Below are 25704 nucleotides of genomic sequence, written 5' to 3'. Positions count from 1 at the left end.
CCTGAAATCACTGTTGCAGTATATGCTACCTAATTTGGATGTAAATTAAAAAAAAAAACAAGAAACAAAAAAACTCACAACCCTGCGACATAACACAACCCTCATTTTACACATGGTCGACTAAGGTTCAGGGAGTAGAGAACTTTGCCCAAAGTTGCATAACTAACTTGAGGCATTCCTCCTCCGTCCGTCCCAGGACATCTGCTCCAACCAGTGACCATCCCACACACACTCCATTTCTAGCGCAGCCCTACCCACCTCCACATCCAAATGTCTTTACTCGCTGTATTCTATCCAGAAAAGACGGTTCTGAGTAAAGGGTGAGGAGTCGAGTCTCTTAGTCAAGAAGAAAGTACGTTAACCGGTCACGGCCAGAAAGAAAACGTGTACACGACGCTCATCACTTATATACAGCTTTATTTGCATTTTTGGAACCACTGAGAATGATCAGCAGGTGCACACGTGGCCCATGGAACAGCATTTGGCTTTGGGGTTCCTTCCCGCCGGGTGGCTGAGAAACCTCGACCACGCAGGCCCAGACCGGACTCACACCCAGTGCTCTCCCGCGCTGAGTGCCGCGTTGAAGGTTCGCAAGGCCCGGTGCGTCCCCCGCAGGGCCAGAAGGAGCGACCCAGCTTCGGCTCCGTGGCCGGCCTCCCGCAGGTGTCTGGCCAGCCCCTCCGCATCCCAGGGCCCCTGCTGCGGGCTGGCCAAGAGGTGCTCGATGATTCGCGGGTAGAAGGGAGTAGAGATGCACTTGGCCAGCAGCCTGGCATCCAGGAGCAGGGAAAGAAGTTCTTGGTCGCAGTTGGAGTCATTCACCTTCAAGAAATGAGACAGGCAAAACATGAGAGGGGCCCTGCTCACTTCTTCCTGCCAGAGAACTCATCACGCACGCCCCCCACTGGCTGCTCCACGCCGCCTTTCTTCCCGCTTTCGTCATCCTGCACCCTTCACCGGGGTTCACGGCGCTCACGCCAAAGAGCACACACGGGGGCGCGAGCCTGAGCTCACACACACACGGGACCACAGACACGGTTCCCCGGCAGCAGCAGACGCAGCCACATGCCAAGAGCCCCGAGCCGCTGCCACAGCTACCAAACACCGAGGGCCAGAAACTGCCAACTGTGTCCCCATCAGCCCTGGAAGTCACGGATCAGGGAAAGGAGGGGTAAGAACGCTGGCACACATCGTGGCAAGTCACGCGGCCAGGACGGAAGCTGAATTCAGGCCAGTCTCGACTTCGGAGCCCAGGCTTTCAACAACCACAGTTACCATCTCGTTGGTGCTTCGCCACGGCCCATTTTCTTTAACCCCAAACCTCTGCTGTATGTAGAGGCCCAGGCAAACAATTCTTTCTACAACAGAAAAGCCTGTTTTTTACTCCACTGAGAAAATATATCCATCAACCCCACTGATGTAACTAGGAAGACGGACAGGAAGGCTTTAGGTCGTTCTTGCTTAAGCCTCTAGAAAGCTCAGTACCCAACTTACCTTTTTAAGACATTTTTGTATGTTGGAGACCAACGTGATGTGGCCTGCTTTACAGGCTCTTTCAGCTCGGATATCCTCTGTGTTTCCTCCCTGGTCTTCTCTGCTTAGTCTCTGTATGGTTTTCGACAGGGTTGAGACTTAGCATACGCTTTTCTATTTTCTATTATTTCCACATTTTTTTTTCTATAAGGAATCAAGTCAACGCTCGTCACACGTCAAAATCAGGAGCTCCTCATTTACACGGGGCTGTCATAAAACAGCTTCAGGACAGTCCTTCCTAATGTCACTGAGCATTTTTAGCAATTTTGTTTGTAGGGACCACAGGAATAATGTGGCATTTCAAAGCCAATGAACTAATGTTTGGACCAACTATGTTATACAACTGTTCACAGGGTGCTCGTCCTGCATGTTCTGTGACAAGGAGGAAATGCTACTGAAGACGAGGTCAACTGCATCTACGGACTGCAAGAATGAAAGCAAGAGCTGTTCTGAGAATGAGAGTCACCGCCCGCTGTCAGAGAGCATCAATCTTTCCTGCAACTTAGTGATCCTTTAAAACCAACCACAACGTCAGTTTCAAGGCCATCTCCTGGGTGACATTTTCCCTACGTCTCTCACCTAAGCTGATTCCTCCTTCCTTACAGATGTTCTTCCCGCGGGAGTAATTTGTAGGTCTGGCTCCCTTGCCAGACTGGGGGCTTCTTGAGGGCACAGAGGCTTTATCCTCCTCTCCCAGCATCCAGTTTAACCAACTGTTGTTACATGGCTGGACGAACCCGCATCATTGAATGCTGTCACACTTTTGTCAATGGCACAAGTACACCCTAAGAGCGCTATCCCAGCAGAGGATCTGAACAGAGCCACATTCCAGGACTGAAGAGTCTCTTGCAAACCCTGGGCCTCGTGCTTTTGTCAATACGAGCACATGCAGCTCATCCACTTCGGACTCAGGAAGACACTTAGGTTGAGCTCAATTTAGCATCTCTTGCTGGTTTTTGTTTGTAGAGGTGGGATGGTGGGAAAGGAAAGGGCTGTGGAAGACCGGTGAGCACTCTCCACTGGGGTCTGCTTATGGGTCTGCTTCTTTCCTTCCAGCTTCCTTCCCTCTCTTCTTCAGAGCTAGGAAACAGGAGTCTTGACCCTATGTGAGTGCTGCCCCCACTGTCACAGTGTCTTCCATTTGCTGAGGGCCATCCACGTGCCAGTGAGCACTCGGTCTCAACCTTAAAGCATCCTTGCAAGACAGTTACAATCTCATCTGATGGATGAAGAAGCCAGTTCAGTGAGGTCAAAGTCAATGTGCCCAATGTCATGTGGCTGCTGAACGGTGAGCTGGACAATGAGCCCTCATCCTTGACTCATTGTGTATTATTTGTTTACCTCCAGAGCAACGATCTCGTCTTCCTTGTTTATCCCCGCATCCCCCATGGCCAGAACAGTGTTGGCCACAGCTGGGGGCTCAGCAAGACTTGTGGGATGAATCCATGAATGAGTAACCCTAAAGCTCTCACCCTTTCCTTGAACACTACTGCTTTCCTGAGCACATGTGCACACGCACACATAGGACATCTGAGTTACTGTGTAATTTTTTGGTTCACCCTTAAAAACGAAGAATCCCTGTACCCAGCCCTCTAGGAGGGAACAAGTGTGTGCCAGGATGCTACAGGCAAATGTTTGATAAAATAGACAGATAAAAGACTCAGAATCCAAACACTGCAGGGCAATACATTCTCCGCTGCCCTGAATAAGTCTTCAAGGCTAGGACACCTTTATTATTCTGTTTCCTCACGAACCCTTCCTTTGGGGGTCTGAAATGAAAGACTCCTAGAAAGGGAGTGATGGATTTTTCCAGCTTGAGGAAGAGACAGGGGTTCTGTCAATGCTCACAGTTACTCCTCCTCTTATCCCTCTCTTCTGTTTGCTTCTCTCCAGGGCGAGGACATCCTAGAAATCGGTTTCCTGCTGGCCAGGTTGGGGTCAGGGGCGGGCGGCCAAGCACCGACCCTCTCAAAGCTCTCGGTCCACTCCCTTGGCTAAGAAAACAGAAGGGGTGCCTGGGTGGCTCTGTCGGTTAAGTGTCGGACATTGGCTCACATCATGATCTCATGGTTCCTGAGTTCCAGCCCCGCATTGGGCTCTGCACTCTCAGGACAGAGCCTGCTTTGGATCCTCTGTCTCCCTCTCTGCCCCTCCCTCGCTCATGCTTGCTCTTTCAAATATAAATAATAAAACATTAATAGAAAGCAAGCAAGCAAGCAGGCAAGCCCAAGGCAGAAGTCACGGAAATGAAATACAATGATTCCCCTTGGGCCCTGGCCCACTCAGATGTTGCTGACCTCCACTGAGCTCTGTGGTGGCCCGGCCAAGGCCTAGGGGGAAATTCTGGTTTAGCTTCTCGTAATCAGGCCTGAGAAAATGGGAGTGGCTGCCTTTGTTCTATTTCCTTTCTCTGACCTTGCACCTGGCTCTGGCCCTTTGCAAAAGGTACAGAATGGTCAGAGCATACTTTGTAACTGTCACGCACACAGGAAATACCGTGTAGACACTTATACTGTGCACATTTGGGACAAAATAGAGAACGAACACAGAAAGAAGGATGGCCTTTGTGAGGACTCGTTCCAACAACTGCATCTTAAAGAAGAGGGGCCTGAGGGTCAGAGAAGAAATGGATTGGCCAAGGTCCCACACCAGGCCTCCTGCCTCGGGGGCGCCAAGGCCAGACTGAGTCACCGTCCTCAGTCTGGCGGGGTGCCCAGCGGTGCACCAGACCTTCCCAAGCATGACGGCCACATTCCGAGCTGCCCGCTTAATGTGTTGAGCTTCAACTTTTCTTCATTTTTCTTGTTTTTGACTGAAATTCTAACAAAGTACTACAAGTCTGGTAGCCACCCATCCCTCATTCTAACCCAGTGTATTTTCCTTTTTCAAATCAAGAAAAAAAGAAAAGGTGGAAATAGTTTGAAAAAACAAATCCTCTATATGTGGATCCCACAGGAAAATGACTTCCCTCCTTTCCTCTCTAGTAAGCCTCCACGTGCAGAGATTTTGAGGTCTACTTCATTCACAATATAGTGAAAGATTCGTAAGTGCTTTTACACAGTTTTCATTCTTAAAGATCGCAATGGCTACACAATAGTCTACTGAATAGAGAGAACAGTTATATACCTTCTCCTGCTACGGATATGTCAGTTGTTTTTAAATGTCTGATACTATCGAAATACCAAAAATCAATTTTTTTATGTAAATGCTTTCTCTGAGTTCTAGAACTTAAATTATCGACCCTGATTTTAGTTGTAATAAACATTCTAATCTGTTTGCTGTTCTGTTTTTATTATTTGTTTTACAGAAGTTTTACATTTTTATAATGTCAGGAAACAAACTGTTCGTTTATGATTTTTTTCTATTGCTTTAAATATTAAAAGTTTTAGTAGAATTCCTCAAAGGATCTCATACACACACACACATTTTACTGACTTTTAAAAATATGTAACTTTTTAATTGATCAAGAATTATTTTGGTATACAGTCTGTGGAAAATCACACATTCCTGACATTTGCTTGATTGGTGCTTTCAGAGCTTGAGGAAAAAAATATGTTCTGTCATTTCTGGACTCAGCTGGATGTTGGAAATAAATATGAGACAAGTCCAGGAGGATCGGCTGATTTAATTCCTCTGATCAAATAACTCGGAATTTGAGTCAGAGGCAGTCTGGTCTTGGGAAGAGAACACAGACTTTGGGTTAGAGACTAATTTCCAATCCTGGTTTCTTTGCTGGACAGCTGTGTGACCCTGTTAAGGACAACCTCTCTGAGACCCAAACCCGCAGACCTCAGACTATCTCTGCGGGTTGTGATAATCTATGTTTTTAAGTGCCTAACACAATGCCTGGTGCAGACTTCAAGTTCAGTAAATGGCCGAAGTTGTTACAGTCAGACAAACCAGGCATGATGCATGTTCCAGAAGGAGAGGACATACATCTATCATAAAATGACTAAATGCTTGCCATCTCGGTCACTGATTGTTTCTTCTGTCAGTAATTAATTTTTGAGAATAAAAGAAACTTTGCAGATCTTGGGAAATAAACCTATTAAAGCACAAAGGGCTATCATCTTCCAAGCCATTAAAACGTTATCTTCTTAATTCCAGTTTCAACAACAGGTAATGAAGTTTCTCTGAATTAAAGTCTCCGACTTTATGGATCTATACAAAACTAAGAGTAATTATAGTGATGAGGTAAGCTGAAATTCGGTAGGTACCTGAAATGCATGCAGGGCCTCATTCCAATAATTGTGCAGAAGATTATGTACTATTATTTCACTGTTTGCTGGAGGACAGGGTACCTGTCTCATTTTTACATATACTGCTACTAATAGAAGTTACTGAACATCAACTGCAAGGGCAGAAAAATAAAAGGGCAGCACGAGTGTATACTCGGAGAAGGAGAATGCCTGCAGGGTTTCTTTTGTTTTCTGTTTATTTGAAAGATATTCAGACTCCACTTCTCGGCATAAATACCAGCCTCTCCTAGCCCGGGATTTCACAGTATGCCTCTTCTGAAACCAAAATTAGGGCAAATCACCTAACTTCTGCTCTAACATTGAGAGAGAATCTTTGAAAAGCCGAGTCTGATTGCTTCTATGACCACAGCAAACACTGCATCGTGGGCCCTGAGTTTTGCCGGTTCCACACTTTGTACTCACCCTGTTCCTACCTTCGTTTCTTGTGCTGTTATCTCACATATGAATCTCCATATCGTTCCTTTAAATAGAGGATGTGATTTTATTTTATCTTCACAAACATCCTGCCCATTCCTCACTCCTACACACACTAACAGGCTTGCACAATGGATGCTTAGCACATCTGCTCACACTCAGTAAGTCAATCAACCACCAATGAGGCCTAGAAATCGAATAGATTAACGGACAGGGAGTGAGCTGCCTGTCACCAGAGGCATTCAGCTGAGAACTGTGAGACGGCAGTATTGAGGGAGCTCTTCAGGGTGGAACAGACTCTCATTAGGGAGGGACTAGTTGGAAGCCTGGATAGAGTTAAAGAGGAGACAAAGAAAGGAAGAAGGTTTCTTGGTTTTGCATAACAATGTTAATCCAAACGTGTTTTCCTGAGCATCTTTAAGGCTCTCCCTCCTCCGATCTAGACACAGTGCAGTGTAAGTAATGTCTGTGGGCTCCAGTGCCTTCAAGGCAAGACAAAAGAGGCTAAGAGTCACCAATGCTAAATATGTGAAGGACTGTCCATGGAGGCATCTAATCCTGAGCAACTCCATCGGGCAGGGCCAAGATCAACATGTTCAAGGTAAAGCTGCAGCTTTCAATCCCAATCCAGAGGTGCTCTCTTACTATGAGGTTTATCAAAAAATGGCCGAGAGCACCCCGGGAGGTGGTAAGCTCTCAGCCCCCAGCAGTGCTCACCCAAGACCCAGGTTTCCTAGTGGGTTTGAAAAAGGAAGCCCTAGAGTGGGCCACTTATTAGACCAGCTCAGAGCTAATATGATGCGAGACGCTCTCAGCAATTTCATTTCTCTGCAGAGACAACCCGTTTCCAGGATAAGACAGCCTGCCTCGTCACATGAATGCAAGCAGCATTACAGGCTTTGAACACTGGATCTACAGTTTAAATTTCAGCTCCAGCCGTTCCTAGCTGTATGACCTCTGGGTGTGTGTTTCCATCTGTGAAACTAGAATGCCATCTTTTCACAAGATTAGTAAGAAGATAAGGTGAGGATGTGCCCGTAACGATGTCGGGAAAAGAGCCAGTACTGGAAAGACACTGGTTGTCACTAGCTTCAGAGAGGAATGCTTAATTAGGTGACAAGGTCTGTAACCCCTCATCTGTCACCCCTTGAATTCTTCTTTCACTAGGCACTGCAGTCCAGGACGGGCCCCAGGATGGAGGCCGGGCAGAGGCGGTGAGCAGCACTGACGAGGAGGAAGGAGTGACGAGCAAAGCTACCACAAGTCCGGAAGTTGTGAAACGGGGGGTTTCGGTATACAGAACTCTTAGCGATCGATGTCTGCTTACTCTGAGGAAATGAGCGAGTGAGTGACTTTCCCAGTGGAAAATACTGCAGAGACAAGATTCGAACACAGCAGCAGGAAGATTCTTCTTGGAGAGAAGAAAGTTTTGGAGGTGAGCTCGAATCTCACTGGGGCTGACTGACGAGGGAACCCAGCAGTCCACACCGACGGCCCCTGACTCGCAACACTCTTAGAATTTTTTGACTTCACAGTGGTGCAAAAGCGATACACATTCAGTAGAAGCACCACTTTGACTCTGCATCTTTTCCTGGGCTAGTCATACCCAGTATGATCCTCTCTCATGGTGCTGGGTGGTGGCAGCGGCCGCGGCTCCCCGTGAGCCACACGACCACGAGGGTCAACAACCAATATGCTGACACATCTTCTGCACCCGGACGGCCGTTCCGTTTCTCACTTTCAGGACAGTCTTCAATAAATTATATGACACATTCATACTTCGTTATAAAGCAGGCTTTGTGTTACATGATTTTGCCCGACTGTTGGCTAACAGAAGTGCTCCGAGCACATGTGAGGCAGGTGAGGCTAAGCTCCAGTATTTGGTAGGTTAAGTGCAGTAAGTGGCCTTTTGACTCACGATATTCCCAACTTGCGATGGGTTTACTGGGACGTAAGCCCACGGTTAGCTGAGGAAGATCTGTACCACGCCAGGGTTTTAATTATTCATCGACAATATAAGCTCTAAGAAAGACTTTCTCTTGCTCCAGGAAAGAGGCTGCTGGCCATTTGTAAGAGGTTACGTGCTGAACACTAGAGGCGGGCAATTTCAGAAAAGCTTCGAGAAGGAAATGAAGAAATGCGGTCCAATCTCTGGCATCAGCACTTAACGCACCACCCGCTGAGCTGTAAACACCTGTAAAGCTGTCAGCCTCTTGTAACCGATAGTGAAGTAACACGTGCCAACAGCAAGCACGTGGCGCTGTTTTCCCACGTGGACCCACGTGCTGCGCAGGCGCGGCTGCCTACCAGAGGAGTCCCTTGGTTTTGTCTTTTAATGTCAACGGGAACTACCGTCAATAACCACAAGGGAGAAACTGAAGTTACTAATGAACCCAGGCCCTCTACTCATGGACAGAGTGAATAGCAAAATAAAAACAAACCAAAAAAGCAAATGTTATTATGTTTTTCATTGCAATACCACATATGATTTCAAATAGAAAAAAAATTTAGTAAGACAGAATAAAGACAGCTAGTCAGGAGTCCTGTAAAAAGGCCTACTGAAACTCTGCCCTTAGAGAAGGGTCACATGACCTTTTAATGGTGCTGGGAGAGCAATGATGAACTACAGCTAAGTTCTTATTTCATTTATAGAGCATTCTTGAAATGACAAAGTGACAGAGATGGAGAACAGATCAGTAGTTGTCACGGGTTGCTGGGGGCGGGGGGGAGCATGTGGGGGAGGGAGAAGGTGGCTGTGGCCACAAAGGGTCCCCCACAAGAGATCCCTGGGATGTAACTGCTCTGTGTCTTGACCGTAGTGGTGGTGACACAAATCTCCATGGGACAATATTGCACAGGACTTCACACCCAAGTGAGTGCCTGTAAAACCACTGCCATCTGAATAAGGTCCAGAGATTGAATCAGAACATTGCACTACAGCTATGCAACATGCTACCTTCAAGGGAAACCATGTGAAGGGTACAAGAGATCCCGCTGTACTATTTCTTCCAATTGAATGCGAATTTAAAATTATCTCAAAATAAAAAAGTTAAAAATTTTTAAAAACTGGAAAACCCTGCCAAACTTCAGCTCTTGGGAGGATGCACAAGGTCTGACGATACTCAGCATTTCCGTGAACACATTTTAAGGTCACAGATGGGTTGGCCTAATGTAAAAACTCAACCTCAGTGCAGGGAATTACAGTTAAGTGCCATTACCAACCTCCCCCAGGTAAGGGCCTCGGTGGTCGGTAAGTAACTCACCTCAGCAACTGACATCTCCGGTTTTGATTTGTGGATCTGAAGGCCACTGAGGTTTTGGGTGTCATCATCACAACCCCAGACAAACCATCCACAGTCTGAAGGGCTATTTCACAACCACAGAGCTTTAGCCCAATGCTGCACATGACACGGAAGTGTTATGGAGGTAACTCAGCACCATTTACAAATGACTTGGGTGTTGCAGTGTTCCCACTTGGTTTCTTACTGTGATAGCCAGTGGTAGAGGATGTGCGTGGGTGTGTGTGTGTGTGGGTGTGTGTGTGTGTGAGAGAGAGAGAGTATATGTGTGTGTATGAGTGTGTGTCAGGGGTGTGTGTGTGTGCGTGTGAGACTATGTGTCAAGGGCGTGTGTGAGCGTGTGTGGGGGTGTGAGCATGTGTGTCAGGGGTGTGCGTGGGTGCGTGTGTGCAGCAAAGCCAGTCTGCAGGTGGGGAGCCCCAGTTCTAGTTGCAGTCCTCACGGATGCATTCGGGATGAAGAATCTCTACAATGAAACCTGATCTACTCGCCTCTGGAATTTAGGATGCACTAAGGGAGCTCCATGCAGGATGAGTACAGAAGGGTGATGGATAACACGTCACTGTAGTCTTCTCGGAGAGGCCCATGGCCAATTTAGTGGGAACGCCTAAGCAGAGACACTAAGACAGAGACGACAGTGGGGAGAAGGAAAAGCACTGAAAACATGCAGCCTGATTTTCTTCTGTTATTCCCTTCTTCCTAATTTCTTGGATTTGCAATAAAAAATGGGCTAAAGAAAAAAAAAACATTGTAATTCTTAGGTTCTTGTCCATTCCCAACACTATGCAGGGTTTATCTGAGCACAGTTGGATGGGGGGTTACAGCAGACAGGCCCCTCCACTCCCTACTAATGCCTTGTTTCCAAAGAGGCCCCTGCTATGATCAATCATCAGTGATAATGAAGAGTGGTCATAAAAATGTTTGCAGAAGCTTTATATTATTTCAGAAATACATCTCAATGAATAAATGCATTAGATTCTTTTCATTTTGCTCATTATGACAATTTCCAAATGGAATTATTGTCTACTTTCTGTAACCATAGACCTAACTTTCTGTATCCGTTGTCATTAAATCTCTTCATGGTCTTGTTTGGCAAGTATGTACCCAGGTTCTAGAATTCTCTTCTCCACTCTGGTCCCTAGAAAACATCCTCTAACATTTTTGTTAAAAAAAAAAAACAAAACAAATATAATTGTGTGTGTGCGTACATGTGTGTGAGTATACACGCATACCCAATATTATATCTGTGTGTGTACACACTCACATAGACACACACACACACACACACACACACACACGAATTTTACAGTGAAAGAATGATCTCTACAGAAGGGTTTCAGTAAGGATCATACAATGGAAATTCATTAAAACACAACTCTGAGCTACCTATTTCTAAAGTGTAAAATTTGAAAAGGGAAGTGAAAGTTTCTTCCTTAATCACGATAACAAGACAACCAGCCTTGAGGGAGAAATCTCAAGCCTTGACTTTAGTACGTCATTCCTCAAGCCCAGACACTGCTTCAATGGTGCATTAGTTTGCCAGGGGAAACAGGGCTTGAGATTTTAGAAGGTGCCAGTAAACATAACCTGCAGCCACTGTCTCACCTTTAATTAGCAGGCAACCAAACACATACATCCAGGCACAGAATCCTGCCTGACGCGACAAATTCCTGTGATCTACATTTCAAGTGGCAAGGACACGTCCACTTGTCCTGGGCTGCTCTGACATTTCTTTAAAGGGTATACAATACACTGGCTTCTCCAGAGAAACTGCTTCATCATTCGGATTTGTATTCTCAGCACATGAACACAGAGTCTGGTTCATGAGAGAGGTTTAGTAAATGTTTATAGAATAAACAAATATTTACTTCTTAGACAAAACAGAAACAGCGTGGTCAGAGAATACTGCAGACAAAACAGCCTTAAATCAATCACGGATGTTATTTCTGAGAATGACAATGCTAATTCGTTTCTCTGAAGCACAAGCAACGGTAAACTCCACCGGGCATACCTGGACGAAGGCGGTGATGTGCTCCAGCGCCGTGGCGTGAAGGCCGTCGTCCTGGCTCTCGAGGAGAAGCTTCAGGGCTGGGAGCGGCAGGGACTGGCTGAGCAGCAGTGAGCTCAGCGCCCTCACACCCTGGAACCACAAGGGCAGTTACGTGAGCAAGCAGGCAGGAGGCACTCCGGATGCCAGGCGCTAATCTGGCGGCGTCTTTCCACACCTTTTCTAGGAGGGTGTGTGCAGAAAGCGCACACGGGACCACACTGATTGTTTGGTATCTGCTTCACTCACTTCACCATGTATATTGTAAACATCTTTCGGCCCTATCAGATATTCACTTGATATTCACCAGATATGGCGTTTAACAGCTGCAAAGTCTCCCTCCGGGTGGACACAGGACTGTAATCTATTCTCCTAATCTCTCAGAGCCCTAGTTTCCTCACAATTAAAATGGAGGTAATTATATCTACTTTGCAGTTTTGTGCCTGCATGCATGCGTGCGTGTGCATGCGTGTGTGTGTGTGTGTGTGTGTGTGTGTGTGTGTGTAGACACTTAAATGATACAAATGATTACAGGTTGTTAATATTATCACCAAGATCCAGTTATCCTCTGCAACAATAAGAATCAGCAACTTACGTATTGAAAAACGTGTTTATAATTCTACTGTCAAGGTGAACTGAATGTTTCATGAAAAGTATCTGTAGTCCAAAAAACTGAAAATGCATTTGAATTTTATTCTCAGCCCTTTATTACCCTAGCTGAACCTGTCATCAGAGAGCAAGAGTTTATACAAGATAACAAACGATGGCCCTTCACAACAAAAGTACAAGAACACAGGATATCTGCAAGCTCTTCCTCTCCACGGAGCTATATGCTCCCCCGGTGTCCTGAATGTAGCTATAACAGAAAGAACAGAACATCTGGACTGAGGACCAGACAGAGAGTGCAACCTCCTTATACAAAACAGGGGTTGTTTTTGAAAACTAAGAATCCCTGTCCCCCATGGGACTGGCCTTTCTCCTATGCTACTCCAACAGCAGCATTCCAGAGAAGAAACACTCTAATTTATGACATTTTAATAATTTCTTTACGTTATTATAAAGTCTAGATAAAACAAGGGTGACATGAAGAAGCCCCTATTCAAAGCCCCCAGGAGAAAAGCGTCTTCAGAATCCCACTCACTGGAGTGTTTTACCCTTTTCTCCTTAGCACATCTCTGTTGGAAATCAGCAAGGCCTTCAATTTCAGGCTGGAAGGTTGTACTACGTGAACTTGGGTGGAGATGATCAATACCGGCAGGGGAACACGTTTGTAGATTGTGCACTTCAAGCATCATGGATTCTACCTCACACTGTGTGTGCCCTAAAGCACACGGTCCTACGAGGAACCTCTCCGAGCTCCTGGGCCAAAGAGAAATGCGGATCTGTCCTCTGGGATGCCACAGCCCACAAAGAGTATTTGGGAGGAGGAAATACGGACTCTCACACACGACAATTTCACGCAGCTGTCCTGCACCAACTTGCTTCTGTCGCCCTCCACCTCCTCCTCCTGGAATGTCACAGCGATGTTCCCCCACCTGCACGTTGCTCAGACAGCACTCAGACCGCACTGCCCAGGAGACCTCGCGGCCACGACAGACTATTCTGTCCAACATGGCAGCCAGGAGCCTCACGCTTATGAGCATTTGAGATCTGGCTGGTGCAACTGAGGCACTGCTTTAAAATTTTTATTCCATTTTCCTGAATTTAAGTTTTAATAACTGCAGGTGGCCAGTGGTTACTGTCCTGACAGTACAGCTGCAGTTTTGAGTTTCTGCAGACCTCTGGGTCTGTGCACAAGAGGTGACCTCTGCTGTTTCTCTTTCTGATGGACCCCTATTGGTTCATTGAGTCTCCGCTGAAACGGGCACAGGAAAACCCCATCTCCTACCAAGCTGCCTCAGATTTCCGACGTTTGGCAACTCCTATATTCCGACTACACTATTTGTCATCTTGCGATATTGTAATTAACTCATTTGTTCAGCTGCCTCACTTGAGGGCAAGGATATTTTCCCTTCTCTGTATTCCAAATTTGCTTGGTAGAGACTATACCTAAAAATATTTGTATATCACTCCCTCCCAGCACTCATATTTACTCACTAAGTTCTCTGTAACAGGTAAACAGGTATTTTCCAGCAACTTACGATATTTAGACTAAGCGTATCACTTGGCTGACCTTAGCTTTAATGACAACTTTTATCAAAATAACCTGTATACCCCTCTGAGCAGGCACGATGGACAGATTAGGCCAAAGTACATGTGCCTAACTGTCTAGGACATGGTACTTAAAGGGACTTACCTTTCCCTTTGCCCCCACTTCCCATCCCCTAAGTTCCCATATTTAGAAGGTTGTTTTTTCTTCGTGGCTCTTTAGAATGCTTTTATGTCTAGCCTGTTATTGCTCATGGTACTTGCTGACTTACGGCCATGACGGTTTTGCTGACAGAAATATACTTTACCTGAAGTATAAAGTCAAGGACATCCAAGAATGGAGGAGTACTTTTTGAGCTACTGAGTACTTTCTATCTCTTAGCTAACAGTTACTGGCTAAATACTTACTCTGTATTTAAATACTCTACTAGGTCCTTCGGGATGTCCCCTGTGTTACAAGAAGAGTTTATCGGGAGATTTACAGGGGGATCTGGGAAGCTCTAAGAAAGGACAAAGTAGCAAAGAGAACCATAAAATACCTCATCAGCACCTTCCCAGCTCAAACCTGTCTGGCCATCAAGATACAGAACGAGAGGTCTTGACTCAAGAGGAACAGGTGCATCCGGGCCCAAAGCCAGGCCAGAACCCCACACAAATGTGATTCATGGTGATGTCCCCAAGGCATGGTCCCTGTGGCTGATGGTTGTCAAAGACACAGGACCGGTCCACTAATGGTCCTTCTGTCCTTGCACAGCCCTCCTGCTCGTCCTGGGGTCTCCTGCACCCAAACGTGCTGCAGGATCTACAGCAGGAGCAGAGGGGCACAGAGATGCAGGTCATCTGATCTGCAAATCAACTCTAGACTCTATCAAAAGTACCTCAATTATGAGAGAGAACAATCACACTGAGACTTAGGGGCTGCAGATTAGCTAGGCTCGCTCATTAGCTGGGCCTCTAACTCCCAAACACCTGACCCAAAGCATGTGTGACTCTAGTTCATGCTGTGCTTCAGCAAAACCAGGGGCTTTCAGGGTCAGTCACAAAGAGCTGCAACTTGGAAGTTTAAATTTGTAAATGCCAAGAATCTGTTTTATGCTGGTTTCTAATTCTGAATATCCCCCATTCCTGAGAACGCTTCATATATTGCCATGGATACAAGCTAAGAAGGATACAGAACTTTCAAGACTATAGAAATATGATCTGCGAGCAGCACTGATCTTATCCTTCTGGTAATATTTTCCATCAGCAAAACCAACATGGCGGGAAGTAAACAAGAACCAGGAACAACGGCAGGGATTGCATAAAGACATTCTGAAGAGTCACGAAGAACAGAAAACAATCTCTAAATATGGGAACTCAGTGGGGAGACAGGAAATGTGGATGAAGTCCCCTGTCCTAGACAGTTGGACAAACGTACTTTATAAACCACAGAGTAGAGCAACCAAAAGTAGTAGATTTTTAAAAATTGAGTCATGGATCATTTTACCACCAGAGTGATATTAACTATTAGGCACTTCTGAAATTAGACAACGTAATTTCCAAAGGTGGTAAAATAAACTTAAGGAGACATTTCCATTTCTTAATTACCATGTTCCTTCCTCTGTAACCATTTTAACTCACATTTGAGCACCTTTAACAATCAATAAAAATAGTACCTAACATTTGCAAGGTTTTTTAATCATGGCATCCTAAGAAAAAAAAATCTGTAAACACACCCAAATTCAAGACAGAAGTGAGGCAGCATTAAGGAAAATAAAGAAAAGTCACTGTGGCAACACAACTCGTTTGATAATGATTATCTTTCACCTTATCAAACCGGAACAGAGAAGCGCTAATGGCTTACTTCAACATGGGCTTTAATCCAGTACCTTCCCCCCTGCCCCAAGAGAACCGGAGGTTGATGGGAACTCGTGCTTAGGTGCTTTGGGTGCAGTTGGAAAGAGCCTCCAGTCAGCCTCCTCAAAGGCCTGGAGACCTTGGGGAATACTCAGAACTAGAGTCCCCTCGGAGATCACATGATCTAACTCCTTGTTTGTTTCCGGGGCCAGAAAAGGGAGGGGTAGAGCATCTGGCGCTTTTCTCGTGGCCACAGATCATGCTGTGGCCCAGTCCGGAGAAGGACAGTACAATTTGCTGCATCACCAGGGCTCCTGCTGCTCTTGTACATCTGATATCCCCTGCCCTTCAGGTGCTCCCAGTCCCAATAAACAGGACAGGCTCTAATCCCCTTCCCTGGTGTGTGAGGAATACTCTAATAGACGTGTGCTTCAGGCACTGTGCTATGTATTCTGAGTTCCTTAAAACACTCGGGAAGCATTGGTCCGATGATTCTGAGATTAAGTGGGACCACTGTAAATAAAATATTATTCCATTTGTCAAGGCACCTCAACCTGGCCGTCGAAGCATATCAGGGAGCTGAATCATTATAGTTATTTAACTTCTCGTTCAATCACCAACTTTTTTTTTTTTAATAGGAAACAGAGCACAATTTACAATGCGTTGGTCAATAAAAAGAAGACCAACATACTTCTCCCTGCATGTCCTCGAAGGTCACCCCTAAACTTCACATGCAATGCTGACAGCTCTCACTACTGCTTTGGACACTCAGATATGTTTATCACCCGCTGCCGGGTGGCTGCAAGATAACACATGTAACTGTTACTGAACCTCAATTATGTAATGAATGGTATGATGTCAAGGTCAAAGATGCAGTGGCCATGCAAGGTCAAAGATGCAGCTAACTTACATTCCTTGCCTCAGAACTAACGGTAGTAAAACCAAACCAGTGAGGATATTTAAATAAAAACCAAATTCTCCAGGTAATGATAGAGATCTCGACACTCTAGAGCTAACACACTACAGGCCATTCTTGAAGGAAGTATCATAGAAAAGGGGGATGACAATGAAGCTTATACAAGCACATAAAACATGCACATTCAACATGCAGACACCCCAAGCGCAGCAAGCATGGCTCACTAGGAAGTATTTATTTTCCAAGCATTCAAGTGGAACGTCGGTTTGATGACCAGACCCGCCCTTTGTTGCCCGAGTGACCAGGAGCCAGACCTTTGCTCTCAGAGCCTCAGTTCCATCAGCTGTTAACTGAAGGTCAAGGAGCCTCCTTACTGGTGGTGGGGAGGGTTAAGTGGGACGATGGAAGTGGAAGCCCAAGAGTGGTAGCAAACGCTACTTTACTGCCATTACCACCAGCTTGCGATACAGAGACAGTCGGTCCTAAATAGTGCTTCCCTGACTCAGATTCGGCAGAACTGGCATTTCTGGGGTTTGGTCCTGACCTAACGGTGCTTGATCTGAGGTTATGGTAAGGCGAAGGTGAACCCCTCATCACGTACATACCACTCACCCTGGTGAGGGCAATAAACTGTGTTGAGTCCCCGCTCCACACAGTAGGTTGAAACCCGCTGCAGGTGAGTGATGACACAGCCATGGTTCCCACCCTTCCAGTGCTCACAGTGCAGTGCGACAGATCGCAGGTAGGTAAGTGGCGGAGACAAGCAAATCACACACTGTGGCATAAAGGGAAGTTATTTCTGCCGTTGGTACTTTAAATATTTTATAGAAGAATTTTGTCATTCTGGTGGTTGGAAACCTTTAAATGGAGAAAATATTTTAAAATTCGATCAGAAAACACTTAGCCGGTCCCTCATTCAGAAAACAATCCATTAAATGTACATTCATAATGAGAATATCTTCCTTGAGTGATTACTGTGAGGATTCGCAGCATCATATTTACAATTTTATTTTCAAGTTTACCTCCTATGTGGCAGGAACCTGAAAACCAATTAATCAATTTAGTGCCATTATCCAAATGCTTATATTTAAGACATGTAGAAGTTGCTCAAACAGCACACTGCTGAGGTCAGATTCACAGCAGGGAGCTGTAATTAATATGTACTTATTTGAGAATGTACAAATTTACATACATTAAACAAATGCCTCAGTGACAGCCAAATTATGGGCTCAGAGAGAGAATGGTGGTCAAAATGGAGGTGGCTGAGACTTTATCGTGTTTACAGAGATTAAACATTGTGGTTATGTGATGTTCCTACAACAATGGCAGAAAGCACGGAAAAGCGAGAGCGGCTGGCCACCTCCCCAGAGGGGTGCTGACGCTTCCCACTCCATCACCACCCGGTCCGGTTCGGGCAGAGACAACACAGGGGCTGGCTACGCAGACCCCTGGGGACGTAAGCTTGAGTTAGACATGAAAGGGCATCCAAGAGGAACTGGAAGCTGAGTCACACCCTAAGATTGGCAAAGGGAATCGGCTTCAGAGCATCCTTTCAATATGACTTTTCTTCATTTGATCTACTGGAAATTATGGGCCTTTGCCTACTGATAACTTCAGCCAATTGTTCCTCAAGCAGAGTCGCTGATGACTGCTTCTAATAAAGAGTTTGGACAAGGAAAAGGGATGCCCCCCGGGAAAGCCACTTGAAATACCCGCTTACCTCTGCGGGGAGCGTCTGCTTGGTGTCATATAAAGAGCGGCACATTCTCAAAACCTCATTCCCCAGTCCGTCCTTGTTCTCCGATGTGCACCTGGTCAGCATGGCTGTTGCCAGTCTCACCCACGGATTGCTGGTTATGCTGGACCTGAGGGAGGAAAACACGAGACACTGGGAATGGATGATTAACGCTCTAACAACTGCGGTGAGGAATTTTTAAAGAGAAAAGAGGGGCGCCTGGGTGGAGCAGTCGGTTAAGCGTCCGACTTCAGCCAGGTCACGATCTCGCGGTGCGTGAGTTCGAGCCCCGCGTCGGGCTCTGGGCTGATGGCTCAGAGCCTAGAGCCTGTTTCCGATTCTGTGTCTCCCTCTCTCTCTGCCCCTCCCCCGTTCATGCTCTCTCTCTGTCCCAAAAATAAAATAAACGTTGAAAAAAAAAATTAAAAAAAAAAAAAAAAGAGAAAAGAAATGCCACCTTTTGAAGCAAAATGCTTTGGGCAAACTACAGTCACAATCTAGATGCTGCGTTCCTCCTTCAAGTCTGTATTGTAGAAGGGAGAACATCTCACAGAGAAAACAGTTTGCTGTGGCATTACCAAGTGCCCAGCAGCGTGGAGGCCGTGGGCAGACACTATGAGCAGAGGCCTCCCTGGGGCCATAGGCCGGCTCCCTGGCTTCCTACTTGGGTGACTCAGGGAAGTCACTGAAACTCTCTCTGCCTAGTCATTTAGTGCTGGGGAAGCCACCCAACCTCTCTGGGCCTCAGTTCTTTTTCATTCTGAAAGAGCAATTTAATGTTTTCTTTGCAAAATTGCTTTATTCAATGAATGATGTTTGTAATTGTGAAGTATCGCTCTTAATTGCAGGCACATTTCACTATCTATTACCTAAATAATGGCTTTTGTTTATCATAGGATTATGACAGACTCAGGGGTCAGGGCGGGGCTGAAGGACACAAGGGCGCAGCAGAGGTCAGCCTGTGAGCACAGACCGAGGAAGCAACACATAAGAGGTAGAGACATCACACTTCATACAGCTTCCTTATTTCTGAAACATAAAAGCATCCAAAAGTTTGCTCTGTTTCCTTCCTCTGGATGTCAGGACCTCATGTTTCATACCAACATCACGATTTACATTTCAACAGACAAGGTAAAGGCACATTCATCCCATGGCCTCAGGAACAGGGTACCAATTTTACTTAGATACATTAAAATAATTTTCCTATTTATGAAGATTCTGTTGTCTCAGTAGAATGGCTCTAGAGTCTAGACACTGAACACCTAAGGATGGTTCTTCCCTTGAAAGGGCCTTATCCCTCGCCCCCTAAGAAAAATGTCACGTGTAACAATGACAAAGGGACTCACTAGCCTCTGGCAAAGCCTTTGTGTCTCAGCTCAAATGAACAATGTGTGAGGACACAGAGTCCTGCTTATTCAAGATACAAAGCTCTGAGAGTGTCTGGTAGACTGAGGAGTCTTCTTACATGCAAGGACCCTCCACCTTTCTGGGTTTTCCCTACCAGGCCGCCTCACTGCAGTAGGAACACTGGCCTGCCCAAACAGGGGGCCCCGATGGGCCATGTGGCTTTGACGACAATTATCAAGATGTACTTTGCACCGGCCAGCTTTGATACACTGGATGAGAATTATACATGTCCCATAAGTACGAATCTATTATTCTTCCCATGCATTTTCCCACAGGGGAATAAAACTAAAAAACCAAAGTTGGTTCCAGTAAATTATCAATCACGTGGATCAGGCAGATTTCTCAGTTTTTACCTTTATTGTCTTAACTGGCTACATTCCGTCATTGTCACACTATCCTTCCCTTCCTCCTGCCTTTCCTGATTTTTCTCTCCTCTTTCCTTAACGGGGGGTGGGGGGTGGTGATTTTGGAAGTGAGGTCACACATTTGATTATCTGGGAACAGAAAAGGGACTCAAAAGTACTTTAAAGAACCTATTGGTAAGGTGTCCCATCATACAGTGCCTTGTGGTGAAATACAAATTCGCGAAAGGAAAAAAGCCACAAGAGACCACTTCATTTGACTTATCCTCAGGTACCCGCTCGGATGGAGACACAGCTGGTCAGAGGGGTTAGGCAGACTGGTAGTGCATTGTTTCGATTCTAATGATTTCGTAAAGGAGGTTTTTAGAACACAGGTTAGCAATTTAGTGATTTCACTTCATTCTGGCCGCAAAAGAATATACCTTTAAAAACTTAGGTTTTAAAAACCTGCTAATGCATTAAATGTTTAAAATGCAATACATGCCTTAAGCGATTAAGCTGAATTCACTTCGTGTGGGTAAGCCACTGTTTCGAAATGGTCACTGTTCTAAACGTCACAAGAAACTGTAAAACCACAGTAAGCTCATCTACTAGACGGTATCGTTTTCCGATTTTGAAAAACTCTCTTTAGACCGAGACATCCGTTTGGAGGGTATAAAGGAATCCGCAACGCAACCCTGATCACTTTCTTAAAAGCAAAGCGTTACTGACAATCTAATTAGTGAGTGAACCGCACACCATCATCACATTAGAGCTGCTTGGGAACCGTCCAGAGAGGCGGGCTCAGCAGGCCCAACGAGAACCCGTGGGCTCCAGGGCAGCCCCGCCATGACAGCTGGGACCCAATGGAAACGCTGCTCCGATACACGGTCACGTGGGAAACTGAAGGCTTGAGTGTGAGCAGCTGTACTGCAGGGCCTCAAATAGGGAAGGTGAGACCCGAATCTTAAAAGTTACACATCCGCATGTCATCTATGCCACAAACGGTAGAGATCAAAAGAAACGGTCTTCCCCCTTTCTGAAAACACTCATTCGGACACAAAACAAAACCACCGCTCTCCTTGGTTGGCTTCAAGAATTCCAACAGGCTCACCCTGGGGTTAAGTGAGAGGGCCTTTGCCGGCTGTTTGGTAGCAGTCCTTCACAAACTGCACACGGAAGAATGACTCTTCAGGGAAAACCTCCGTTAGCTCCTGGGGGCACAGAGGTGCGCGCTGGCCCGGGCAGAGCCGGTTGCTGGGCCCGGGGGCGGGGGGGACAGCTGAGTCGTGGGGCAGGCGGGCGTGTGGAGCAGAGGCACGGGTGGGCGCGCCTGCTTTTTGCCAATGAGGAGCAGCAGTTCGTCACAGACGGCGCATGTGCCCAGAAGACAGCTGGCCGCGTCTTCCGCGGGCATCCTTGGCTGACAGCACGGGGACTGCGTGACTACCGCGTGCGGCCCTGAGCGGCAGCTGAGAGCTCAGCACGACGTGCAGGAAACATGGGCTGTGAGGGCGGCCGGTCGTCAAGTGAGACCTCTGCCTCGTCCACTTACTGACCACGTGGGGCCGAAAGTTCTTTGACTTCCGAATTCCCACTCCCTCTTTAGAAAATTAGATGATGTCACTCTCCATGCAGGTTTACTGAATGAATTAAGACTAAGCGTAAACCGCACGTGACCCTGTGTGTCCTCACTAAATGGGAACTATCAATTGATTCCATTCGGATTCTCAAGTCGGCACTGCAAGCTGTGTCGAAAGAGACTCAGAACATCTCCCGGTGAAAATACTGGAACGGAATTATTTTGCTGACGTTATAAATCAGATGTTATTATAAAGCACTGATATTTTTGAATAAAATATTGGGCTGTAGAGGCAAGGAGAAACAGAAAGAAACAGCAATATTTAAAAAAAAAACAATTTTAATTTTCTCTAAAGGTTGATGCTGATTTTATATATTTCTTCTCACTGGCTCTTTTGAAGGTACTGAATTAAAATTTTTTTTTTTACTCTTTATTTATTTTCAAGAGAAAGAGATGGAGTGTGAGTGGGGAAGGAACAGAGAGAGAGGGAGACACAGAATCCGAAGCGGGCTCCAGGCTCTGAGCTGTCAGCACAGAGCCTGACGCGGGACTCGAACTCATGAACCGTGAGATCATGACCTGAGCTTAAGGTGGCCGCTTAACTGACTGAGCCACCCAGGCTCCCCTGAAGGTACTGGATTTTTAAATTTTTTTTTTTTAAAGTTTATTTATTTTTGAGACAGAGAGAGACAGAGCATGAACGGGGGAGGGTCAGAGAGAGGGAGACTCAGAATCTGAAACTGGCTCCAGGCTCTGAGCTGTCAGCACAGAACCTGAGGCGGGGCTTGAACTCACTGACCATGAGATCATGACCTGAGCCGAAGTCTGCCGCTTTACCGACTGAGCCACCCAGGCGCCCCCTGGATTTTTAAAAGTAAAGAACAGACCAAGGAAATTTAACTTGATGTTAACACTCACACGTGGTCGTCTTTCATAGGCGGCCAAGCTTGCAGGAGCAAAACCAAGTGCTGAAATTCAACCTCCTGGTGGCTACATTCCAGGAGCTCCACGAAGAGAGAATAGCGGTTTTCTTCATTCTCGATGTCAGCTATGTCCACCTGGAAGTGGAAATACACACGTGACACTGGTGGCAAAGGCTACTTCACTGGTTTATAGAAGAATTCGTATTTGATGACTTTGAGGAAACATTCTCGAAAACTTTTACAATGTGTTGGGAGGTAAGATGCAACACCACCACCCTCACCTCCTCCCTACCGCCCCACCACCCGCAAAAAAACCTTCAAAAGCTCTCTGCTTTACCCAGCTTAAAACGTTAACGTTAAACACTGTTTAGAACAAATCACAGGAAAGTTCTGAACGTTCCTGACGAAAATAAATTTAAACAAGTAGATTTCCAGAGAGCTGGCTTAGTGATTTCCTAATATACATTAAGTTAAAATACAGAATTATTTTATATGAAACTATAATAATTCGTCTTAACATTAGCCAATTTTCTTTAGTTTAAATTATCCTCCATGTACTTCTACTTTTCATTTTAGCATTTTTTTTATTGCTGAGTCTTCATGTCTAGAAAATTTCTCTAGACTTGACTAAATTGTATTTGTTATGATTTTTGTTACACATCAAAATAAAGCAAAATATCTTTTATTTGAATCTCCATTTCTGATGCAAAAGAAGTCCTGATCAGTAAAAAACACTAATTTTTCCTCTCATTGCATAACTGAATATTTCCTTTATTTACACTGAGGCAGTCCTGAAACGAATCACATCTCCAACACCTCTGTGGATGAAAATGTTTGCTCTGTTAAGTTAGAAAGCAGTTTTAAATATAAAAGTAAGCCAAAAGCTGGTTTGCCTGTTCCCTAGCCTCTCTTTTTTTTTTTTTTAAATTTTTTTTTTTTCAACGTTTATTTATTTTTGGGACAGAGAGAGACAGAGCATGAACGGGGGAGGGGCAGAGAGAGAGGGAGACACAGAATCGGAAACAGGCTCCAGGCTCTGAGCCATCAGCCCAGAGCCCGACGCGGGGCTCGAACTCACAGACCGCGAGATCGTGACCTGGCTGAAGTCGGACGCTTAACCGACTGCGCCACCCAGGCGCCCCACCCTAGCCTCTCTTAACACAGATGCCCCAGATTCGAGTACATTACACACAGATGATGATAGAGGCCTTGAAAGGATAAAAGAATGGATGGTTACCTACACATTTGTTAAATTTTCTGTATAAATACATATTTCCAAAGCATTTAATTTAATGGTCATTCTGGCTCTGGTCCCAAGTAGCCACCTGAAAAGTCACAGCATATAGTCTGCATTCTCACAAAAGCTGACATGTACTATGAAATGTTCAGTAATTACAGGGGAAGTCCTGCTCACATGGTGACCTGGCAGATCAAAACCTGCTTGAAAGCTCCACGCCCTTCTTTCACGGACTAATAACCCAAAAGCATTTTACAGTTTGGGAAATCATTTCATGACCCGGGAAGAGTTCACCCTTATAACTGTTTTGGGTGGAGAACAGCACAGGTGTTATTAGCCTCCCTTTATAGATGCAGAAACAGGCTTATCTGTCCCAATAACAAGGCAAGCAAGTGGCAGAGCCAGTAGGTAATTATGATCATATCAGAATGTTCTGGAATTAGAGGACTCAAGAAGCTAGACAAGCCCTGAAATATTTATTTATTTATTTATTTATTTATTTATTTTTAAATTTTTTTTTTTCAACGTTTATTTATTTTTGGGACAGAGAGAGACAGAGCATGAACGGGGGAGGGGCAGAGAGAGAGGGAGACACAGAATCGGAAACAGGCTCCAGGCTCTGAGCCATCAGCCCAGAGCCTGACGCGGGGCTCGAACTCACAGACCGCGAGATCGTGACCTGGCTGAAGTCGGACGCTTAACCGACTGCGCCACCCAGGCGCCCCAAGCCCTGAAATATTTAAATAGGGGGTCTAATTGGGAGTTAGGCAACATTTTCTCACCTATTTATACAGAGATGTTTAAAAAAATTCCAAACTGAAGAAATCCACCTGTTTTTCACCTGCCCTCCCACCTTCACCTCCTTTCCAGGCTCAGGGTCTCTCAGATCGTCTGCATCCACCACATGCACCTCCCCTCGGGAACTTTGATCTTGTTTTCTCTGCCTGCCACATTCTCTCTGCAGATATCTGTATGGTGCATTCGCTTATTTCCTTCAAATTCCTCAAATGTCACCTCATCAGGGAACGTGCTGTGTAACTGTCCACCTTAAGTAGCATATTCCCCCACACCATCTGTCTCCCTCACCTTGTTTTGCACTTACAAGGATGGGACATGTTTCATATGTATCGGTTGATTGCCTTTCTTCCTCTATAAGAATGGAAGCTCCTTGAAAACAGACTTTCACTTATTTGTTCACCGGTTTATCCCTACTCCTTAAAATAACGCCTGACAGACAGCAGATGCAGAATACTATTGAGTGTATGAACTAATGCGTATACAAATGAATAAATGAAGACAAGCCATCGTTTATAAAATATTTTAGCACAGAATGGTGATACTAAATATTCACGAGTTGCCGTAAAGTTGTGGCTCTTCTCTCTCTCTCTCTCTTTTTTTTTTTTACTGGAGACAGACATGAGGCTTAAAACGAAGACGCCAGTGAGAAGGGAATCACTAAACATGACTCAAAGGAGGCCCGCGTATTGACTTGAGGTCTCCACCAACAATGCCCTGTGGCTAGTTGTGTGATTTCAGTGCAGTCCCTCTCTTTGGGTCCTATTTTCCTCATTTCAAAAATGTGCTCCAAGAAGCCCTGAAGTTTCAGAAGATCTGAGGAGGTGCCTAAGGTCTGCGGGAGGGAAAAGGGCAGGTAAATGGCTGCTCCTGTTGGAGTTACAATCCAAGCTTTTATAGCTTATTTGTAGGAAAGGTTTTGTGGGTTTTTAAAAATGTTTATTTTTGAAAGAGAGAGAGAGAGAGAGCGTGCGCACACATGTGCAAGCAAGAGGGGGAGGGGCAAAGAGAGAGGGAGAGACAGAATCCCAACCAGGCTCCACGCTGTCAGCACAGAGCCCCACGTGGGGACTGAACTCATGAACCATGAGATAATGACCTGGGCCAAAGTCGGATGCTTAACTGACTAAGCCACCCAGGCAACCCATGGGTTTTGCATTTTAAAAATAGTTAAAAACAACTGAATGATGCCTCTAGTGTCAGTCCTCCAGTTTCCATAATTAATGACTGTA

The 25704-nt window shown here is 45.6% G+C and overlaps 1 protein-coding gene across 5 annotated transcripts in view; it reads right to left on the bottom strand.

The window, feature by feature from the left end:
• Positions 1 to 400: 400 nt before the first annotated feature.
• NBAS (NBAS subunit of NRZ tethering complex) overlaps positions 401 to 25704 on the bottom strand; it is a 360511-nt gene continuing 335207 nt past the window's right edge. For all 5 annotated transcript variants that reach the window (XM_045447679.1, XM_045447678.1, XM_045447677.1 and 2 more), the window contains 4 exons: positions 22436 to 22575; positions 18173 to 18317; positions 11517 to 11645; positions 401 to 822 (listed from right to left, as the gene is read on the bottom strand). In XM_045447679.1, coding sequence (XP_045303635.1) covers positions 547 to 822; positions 11517 to 11645; positions 18173 to 18317; positions 22436 to 22575 — 690 coding nt within the window. In that variant the 3' untranslated portion in view covers positions 401 to 546. The remainder of the gene's footprint in view (positions 823 to 11516; positions 11646 to 18172; positions 18318 to 22435; positions 22576 to 25704) is intronic.

The sequence above is a fragment of the Leopardus geoffroyi genome, chromosome A3 (assembly GCF_018350155.1).
Source record: "Leopardus geoffroyi isolate Oge1 chromosome A3, O.geoffroyi_Oge1_pat1.0, whole genome shotgun sequence".
In the NCBI taxonomy this organism is placed as follows: domain Eukaryota; kingdom Metazoa; phylum Chordata; class Mammalia; order Carnivora; family Felidae; genus Leopardus; species Leopardus geoffroyi.
The sequence above is the reverse complement of the archived record's forward strand: the minus strand, read 5'-3'. Positions and strand labels throughout refer to the sequence as shown.